Raw genomic sequence first — 8,756 nt, 5'->3', positions numbered from 1 at the left:
TTGGTTGGTGTGCATTCATTGACCTTCAGGGAGTTTTGGGCATGTGGAGCTCCAGATTATCATAGGACGAAGGACCCTATAGCAAGCAAGAGGTGGTTAATGGATGTTGCTAACGCCTTTCGTACCAATAGTTTCCCAGAGGGGGAAAAGGTCATACTTGTTTCCTATCTTCTGAAGCACAGGGCACGAGATTGGTGGAAGGACGTTGGACGCTCTGTTGGTAATGTTGTGGTTAATTCGATGACCTGGGATGATTTTGTGACCAAGTTTAATGCTGAGTTCGCATCGATGATTGAGGTACAACGGTTGGCACGAGAGTTTCAGGATCTCTACCATACTACTGAGACGGTGACTGGGATCATCACAATGTTCTGGGATAGGGAACTTTTCGTTCCGCGGTATATGGCAGATTAAGGAGATGAAGAAGGTCTGGTACCATGAGATGTTGAGGAGTGACATTTGGCAGTTTGTGAGCCGATCCAGTTGCAAGACGTTGAAGGATATGATAGTGAGAGCTAGGGAGAGGGAGATTGACATGAAGATGGAGAAGAAGAGGAAGCCAGATTATATGTCGAGTGCTAAGGGTTGGGCCCATAGACCCTAGGTATTTGATTCTAGATCGAGAGGCCATTAGGGCCTAGCCATTGTGGCAAGTGTGGCATGGTGCACGAGGGAGCATGCAGGGTTGGTTGTTTTGGCTGCTTCAAGTGTGGTCGGACAGGTCATATTAGCATGGATTGTACTGTTACCACCACCGCCACCACTGTATCTGATTTGATTTGCTTTCACTGTAATTAAAGGGGATATAAGAAGGCCTATTGTCCGAGTTTAGTTGTAGCACGACCATCGTCAGTACCGGCTCTTACAACTCTTCGGATTACTGATGGTCGCCAGGGCCGGGCAGATGCACCTGTGGTGAAGAGCAGGGGTTTCCACTTGACAGCCGAGGAGGCTTGTGCGACACCAGATGTGGTGAAAGGTATGTATCTTTCTCTTATCTTTATCTATATTGAATTGTTGCTTATATGTATGTGCTTTATCTTAGGATCATTCCTCTTGAACAATATTTTTATTTTGGTATTGCAGATGATAGGTATATTCAGGTTGTGAGGGTTCATCGGGGTTGTACTCTCCAGTTATTCAGTGAGCAGTATCCGGTCAATTTGGTTCCCATTCCTCTGCGTCGGAATAAGGTTATTGTGGGTATGGATTGGTTGAACCCTAATGGGTCAGTGATTAATTGTGAGAAGCAGTTAGTTCGGGTTCGGACCCCAAGTGGGGGAGAGTTAGTGGTTCATGGGGAGAGATCTCAACGTGGGCCGATTTTGTGTTCAGCAGCGAGGGCCATATGTTATTTTCATTAGGGTTGTTCTGGTTATTTCGCCTATGTTATGGATACCCAGGATAAGGGTAAGGCGACCATGGATGATGTGCTGATTGTGCGGGATTATCCTGATGTGTTTCCAGAGGATTTTCCTGGGGTGCCTTCGGAGAGGCGAGTTGAATTCAGGATTGATTTGGTTCCTGGTGTCGCTCTGATAGCCAAAGCACCGTACCAGTTGGCTCCACCTGCAGGAGCTGTTAGACAAAGGATTCATTCGACCGAGCATTTCACCTTGGGGAGCTTAGATCATGTTCGTTAAGAAAAAGGAAGGGTCTCATCACATGTACATTGAATATCGAGAGCTTAATAAGGTAACAATGAAGAACCGTTATCCACTCACGAGTATTGATGATCATTTTGACTAGCTTCAGGGTGCATCTATGTTCTCCAAGTTTGATTTGCGATCGGGTTATCATCAGATGAGGTTTAGGGATGAGGATGTGTAGAAGACAATTTTTCGGACTCGCTATTGTCATTATGAGTTCGTAGTGATGCCCTTTGGGCTCACCAATGCTCTAGACGTGTTCATGGATCTCATGAACCGCATGTGCAGACCGATGCAGGATCGGTCTGTGATTGTATTATCGATGATATATTGGTTTATTCCAAGACACATGAGCAACACGAGGAGAACTTGAGGGAAGTGTTGGAGTCTTTGAGGAGGGAGAGATTTTTCGCAAAGTTCTCCAAGTGTGAGTTCTGGTTGCATGAGGTGCAGTTTATGGGGCACCTTGTCAATCAGTATAGTATTCTGGTCGATCCGGCCAAGGTGGAGGCTGTGATTCAATGATAGGTTCCGAGGTCTCCATCTGAGATTCAGATTTTTCTTGGTTTAGTAGGTTATTATCGGAGATTCATCCAGGATTTCTCCAAGTTAGTTGTTTCATTGACCCGGTTGACAAAGAAGTCGGTTACATTTCGTTGGGGGCTTGAGTAGCAGGCAGCTTTTGAGACCTTGAGAGAGCGGTTCTGCAAGGCACCGATTCTGAACCTGCCAGAGAGTATTGAGGATTTTGTGGTTTATTATGATGCATCAATCACAGGATTGGGGCAGTGTTGATACCTAGGGGTCGCATGATCGCTTACGCTTCAAGGTAGTTGAGGCCTCATGAGGCGAACTATCCAACACATGATTTGGAGTTAGGGGTCGTGGTTTTCTCCCTTAAGATTCGACGACATTACCTTTATGGGGTCCGTTGTACTATTGACACGGATCACAAGAGCCTGAGGTATTTGATGGATCAGCTGAATCTAAATATGAGGCAACGCTGGTGGTTGATATGGTGAAGGATTATGATTGTGAGATCCTTTATCACCCGGGGAATGCCAATGTGTTGGCCGATGCTCTTAGCCGCAACGCGGTCACGACTCCGATCAGAGACATATGTTTGAGGATGATCGTGATTAGTCCATCGTTGGAGCGGATTCGTGAGACACAGTTTGAGGCTATGAAGGAATAGCACCAAAAGAATGAGTGTATTGTGGTTCACGTGGCTTCCTTTGATTATGATAGTCGTGGATTGTTGACTCTACATCAACAGGTTTGGATTCTGTATTGTAGTAGTGGTGTGTGTCAAGTTCTGATGGAGGAGGCACACAAGTCTAGATTATCCATTCATCCTGGGACGACGAAGATGTATAAGGATCTTCGTCCTGATTATTGGTGGCCCTACAAGAAGCAAGATGTGGCCTGGTATATGGGGGGTGTTTGACTTGCAGGAGAGTCAAGTCCGAGCATCAACAACCTCAAGGAAAGATGTAACCGTTGGAGATTCCTGCATGGAAATGGGAATATATTACCATGGATTTTATCACGAAGCTACCTCGGACTGTGCACGGAGTCGATTCGATTTGGGTCTTCGTGGATCGTTTGACCAAGAGCGTGCATTTCATCTCAATTCAAGAGAGTATTTCTGCTGAGAAGTTGGTTGAGATTTATATCAGAGAGGATGTGGCACGTCATGGGATGACGATATCATTGGTTTCTAAAAGAGATGTTCGGTTTACTTCTAAGTATATCATATATCAAATAAACACATACACATGCAATAATCATAAAGATACATGATATACAAAATGGTCAGCGTGCCCCACCTGGTAAGCATACAAGTACATAACACTTGCAAGAGTCACGCATACATCTAGCACCCTAACATAGCATAATCATGGCCGGCATTAATGCCTTCGACCCGCTAAACACAGTGAGGAAACTCACATCTAACTGTTGAATCACACAGAAAGATCTTTGGCTGTTGGTTTGACGAATCCCCGAGCTATCAATACCAAATAACATCCAATTAACAAGTGGATTCCAATCCATTAACATCATTCCATACTTAGGGTAAAAAGCCCATTTACCCCCAAATCTACAATCCAAAAGCCCCAATTCAGAGTTAATCATCCATGGCCCAAATCTGACCCAATTTTCCAAAGTAGGCCTAAATCACATTGTGGGCCTTCTCAAAATAATTATCTGCCCAAAACATGATGGCCCAACAGGGCCCAAACAACTAAGCCCAAAATATGGCCCAAACCAAAACCCAAACATCCAAAGTCCAACAGACTGAGTACGCAGGGTGTACTCAGTTGTACGCTAAGCATACACGCTTTAGGGCTTGTACGTGGCGCATATCGGCTTGTACGCCCAACGTACTTCCCCATTCAGCCATCTTCCATCTTTAACCCTTAATCCATTAATACATTGCTCCAAAACATATCTCTGACTTCCTTGAGTTGGGTAATCACGTAAAGTTGTTAACTTTACGTGCATGTATGGCTTAATGAAGCTCTTAAAGCTAAAAAGGACTTAATAGGTAACTTAATACATGCATGTGACCATAAAAACCCATAAATCTTACAGCTTTATGCTTAAGAACCTCATAACATACTCATATATAAAAGTATATGCCCTACAATGTCTTAACTCATCAACCAACCCAAAAAGGGACCAAAAGCATAAAAACTAGGAAATAAATAGATCTAAGCATTCAAAAGCCAAGGTATTTGACATTCCTATTTTAGAAACCAAAAAGGTTGGACCGATTTTTGAGTAATCGAATTTGTTACAACAGAACCGATGGATTTGGACTGGATTTCCAAAAATCTAATAATATAGGGACGAGCAAAAACCAAACCGAAAAACCGAAGAAAAAAAAACCGACATCATCGAAACCGAAACCAAAGCAATAACCGACGATTTAGGTTTGAATTTTACAAAAACCGAAATATAACAGTTTGGTTCGGTTTTGACGTATAAAACCGCCCATAAAAACCGAACCGACCCACATATATTATTTATATTATGATTTAAACTTTTAATTCTAAACTTTATCTCTTTAATACTTTATGTTTATTTTAACAAATTGTTAACGGTGTTAAACTTTGATCTTTTAAACACTTTTATGCTTTTATAATACTAGAATTCGTACTCTTTATTTTAGTATATTTAAAGTAGATACAATATTATTTATCGCAACGTATTTTTCACTAGGTTTGAACTAAAAAAAAAAAGCTCATAAACCCTCAATTTAAAACCAAAAACCCATTAACCCAACCCGGAAAACCGATCCATGTAAAAACCAAACCTATATGTGTTTAAAAACCGAAAAACCGACTTTCTACGGTTTGGTTTGGTTTTTAGCCAAAAACCGATCCAAAATGACACATGTTCATCCCTAAATAATCAGATTATTTAAAACCGAATTTTAAAACAAAAAATTAAAAATGAACTTGGACCGGATTTCTCAAATTTTAATTTAAAAAATCAGTTTTAATAGGTTAAATCAAAACCAGCTTTTAAAAAAACTGACTATCCAGAAGACCATATAAAACGATGGATTTGCCTATACTCTTTCATCTTCTAAGACATTCTTCTGTATGTTTAAAAACTTCAAACCTTATCAAAATCAAATCTAAATCATAACAACTCAAAACAATTCCCAAAACAACCTAACCATTTTTTGGTGTTTTTTAAATCTGATTGTTTTTAGTCTAATAACTATAAAAGGGTTATCTTTTAAATCCGACAAATTAGAAACAAAAAACTATTTTTTGGTGTTAAAAATGGTGCAATGGATTCAAGATTAATCACTTCTAGCACTAAAAAGCACATCTTTAATCACAAAAAAAGTTAAAAATTACACTAACTTATCAAATATATAAACAAAAACCAAATGTAGGGTGTTAAAAAAGAGAGTTGCTACAAGTTTTTTTTACTCATTTCAATTCCCAAATGTTCAAACTCCTCATCACTACAAATCTTTTCTTTTAACATCATAATACCCAAAAAAACTAACCATAGGATAGGATAAACTCCTTGCAGAATTGTAGCATAAATCGGTAATGAAAATAGTCAAGATTCAAGTATATTCATCAATACAAAAGAGATTCATTCCATATTAGGCACTAGACAAACATAGACACACCTCATACTGTGTATTTGTTTTTAGCACTTCTATCAAGAGTCTTCGCATCTTCCTGCAACATAACACAAAACATAACTCAAAAAAAACAAATCAAATCCCCCAAATATTAGGATCAGAAAATGAGAACTAAATCACTTACATGAAATATAAAGCCTATGGTATCATTGTAATCAATAAACTCCTTCCATTGTTTCCCAATGCTTAGCTGCAAAATAATCCAATATATCTCATCTCATCACAAAAATAACACACAGACAAAATTATAGTCTAAAAATAATACCTGAGCACTCTCATTGGCAGCATTTTTGGTCCACAAAGCTATTTTTTCTTGCCTTGATCTAACATTTACAACTGCTCCACATATATCATCTCCATGATCAAACTGTTCTCCAATCATTGCTAGCAACTGTTTTACATCAAGAAAGAGTATGAATTGATCAAACTCATGGATGATGAAAGAAGAAAGAGCAATGGAGAAATACCGTATACAGCCAACAGGTGTCGGATTTTGCTTTGGTAAAGGTCATAGTCCACTTTCCGCCATTAGCACAGACAGGGTCTTCCCACTTAGGCTCGATTTTATTCTTGAAACAGTAGAAGTCGGCTCCTTGAGCCAACTTGCTTGGTCGATGTATGTTGTTGTAAAGACTAAATTCAAAGATATCATTAAACATAATGTATAGAATCAAATGACCATTTGAATCGTATGGTTCATAGCATCCGTAGGAATTATACAGATGAGCACAAATTTTGTTCGTGAAACCCTAAGGCAAGAATCATGTCTTACTGATTCATTTCATATTTCAAACTTTCTTGAAACATTAAAAAGGGATTATTATTTATATTATTATTATTATTATTATTAACATTGCAATCGAAAACAGCGCATGAAATGAAACGCTCGAAGAGCCGAAGAGATGAAGTTAAAAGTTAAAACCCTAGTTCAAGAACTCTTTCAGAAATTGGTTGCAGTTTCCGTTTTAAATTTTATTCGTGATATAATAGAGATAACGTAATTAATCGTGTCAAGAAACGTCAAGGAGATATAGAATGATACCTCCAGAACTCTTCAACAGAGGAGAATGTGTAGATAGGGCGCATGGAACTACCCCAAGCGACTTGCTTGGACTTAGCAGAGGGAGTATCGAACCAGAAAGTCCAAGAATGCTCAAGCGGATGCTGAGCTATGGCCGTACCAGGCCTGGAAGAAGAGGAAGACGATAGGGTATCCGCGTCGCCACCGACAATCTCTCCCTCTTCCAGTTGTTCATCTTCTTCTCCATCTGATCGAACACCCCTGTGCTTGTTGACATCGATCAACTTCTGCTCCTCCGATTTCATTATTTCTTCCACCATCTTTCTCTAGAATTCTGTTTCTCTCTCTAGAACTCGGTTGATCTGCAATTACCGATGAAGATTGAAGAGTGAACAGAAAATTTGTATCTCCCTTTCGCCTGGGCAGGTTGGGCTTAGTAAGAGGCATAACTCAACCCAAGAGTGAGCCCAAGGCTTCCTTCGGCTTGCCAATGCCAATAAGCCATGCCTCATTTAGGCTCATTAGGTGTTTAGATTTCTTTTGCAACCTATTCTTTAATTATTTTGATATGAAATTATGAATTTATCGATCAATAATTGTTAATATTTTAAAAAAATTGTATAACATGATATAAGGCTCGAAAACTATTATAGAATTAGGTGTAGACCCGTATATTACACGGGTTTATTAAAAATAAAATTTTAATATCAATATATAAATATGAAATATTTTATAATGTAATATTTTAAATAACAAAATATAATCTTCTGAAAATTTGCAAAAGAATTTAAATCGTTTGAAGTGTTTATGAGAATTTATTACCAAATTAATAGGATGATTTTATTTCCTTATAGAACTCATTACAATTTTATGGAATTTTATTTTAAGAAAATGAAAATCCCTAAAAAATAACAAGTGGAAAATAATATTTCTAAAATTCTCACAAAATGATAAGTATCAAAATGAATGAGAAGATGACATGTAGCAAAAAAAACCTTCATTTATTAAAGAGGATGAAATGCTCCCAATTAAAACTTTAGGTGTGTTTGAAACCCATCTGACTGGGTCGAGTCAGCAAATTGGGCTGACTCGGTCAGACAATGGTTGTTTGATTGATGCTTTCTCGGTAAGATAGGTCGGCCCAAATTTCTTAGCCGGTCAGATTCATACTCATTGATGATTGGAAATACGACACGTCTAGCATTCCCTCTTTATTCTTCTTCCCTCGTTAGTTCTCTTCCATCCTGACCTAAAAACACAAGCCGCATACCCAAAAAAACACAGCCGCTCCACATCGACAGTCGGCTATTGGCTCATCGTCGGTCGCTGCCATCTCGCTGGATATTGCCTCATCGCCGGTCGCCACCATCTAGCCGCCATCTCGTTCCATCTCGCCAATCGGATAGAAAATCTCAAACAGGTAAAGTCATTCTATTGTTCTGTTAATGATTTTTTAAATCAGAAAAGATGTATGTATAACTTATAAAATCAGTATCCATTTATGCTTTGGTGTTTTGTTAATGGAATTCTATTATTATGGTCACATCATCAGATTTTTATGTTTTGGTGATATGAAATTTGAAGTTCTTTGTGTATAAGATATGAAAACAAAATACATTTTTGTTCTAATATTATGATTTCTGAAATTGTATGTGAATTAAAAGTTCTTTTTTGTTCTTTTTTTGTAGTTCTTTGTGTATAAAATTTTAAATTTGAAGCTTTTTGTGTATAAGATATGGAATTTGAAGTTCTTTTTTGTTTATAAGCTATAAAATCAGAAATTATGTTTGTTTTATTATGAAATCAAAATCCAAATGTTATGAAATTGTTTAGTTATATGTTGATACAATTTACCTTAATTGTTAGCTTGTTATTTTTTGTGAATTTGAAGTAATTTTGGTGTTTATCTTCA

At 38.3% G+C, this 8,756-nt stretch overlaps 1 protein-coding gene across 1 annotated transcript; it reads right to left on the bottom strand.

The window, feature by feature from the left end:
- Positions 1–5,579: 5,579 nt before the first annotated feature.
- On the bottom strand, positions 5,580–7,258 carry LOC145041529 (eukaryotic translation initiation factor 4E-1). Its single transcript, XM_078989641.1, has 5 exons — positions 6,866–7,258; positions 6,291–6,456; positions 6,089–6,214; positions 5,948–6,013; positions 5,580–5,860 (listed from the first exon to the last, which is right to left on the bottom strand). Exons 1-5 carry the CDS (start codon positions 7,162–7,164, stop codon positions 5,810–5,812), a joined length of 708 nt encoding a protein of 235 aa, XP_078845767.1. The 5' UTR covers positions 7,165–7,258; the 3' UTR covers positions 5,580–5,809.
- Positions 7,259–8,756: the final 1,498 nt, after the last annotated feature.

Source organism: Lactuca saligna, chromosome 4 (genome assembly GCF_052625555.1).
Source record: "Lactuca saligna cultivar CGN05327 chromosome 4, ASM5262555v1, whole genome shotgun sequence".
NCBI classification, from domain to species: Eukaryota; Viridiplantae; Streptophyta; class Magnoliopsida; order Asterales; family Asteraceae; genus Lactuca; species Lactuca saligna.
This window is presented reverse-complemented; position numbering and strand designations above follow the sequence as displayed.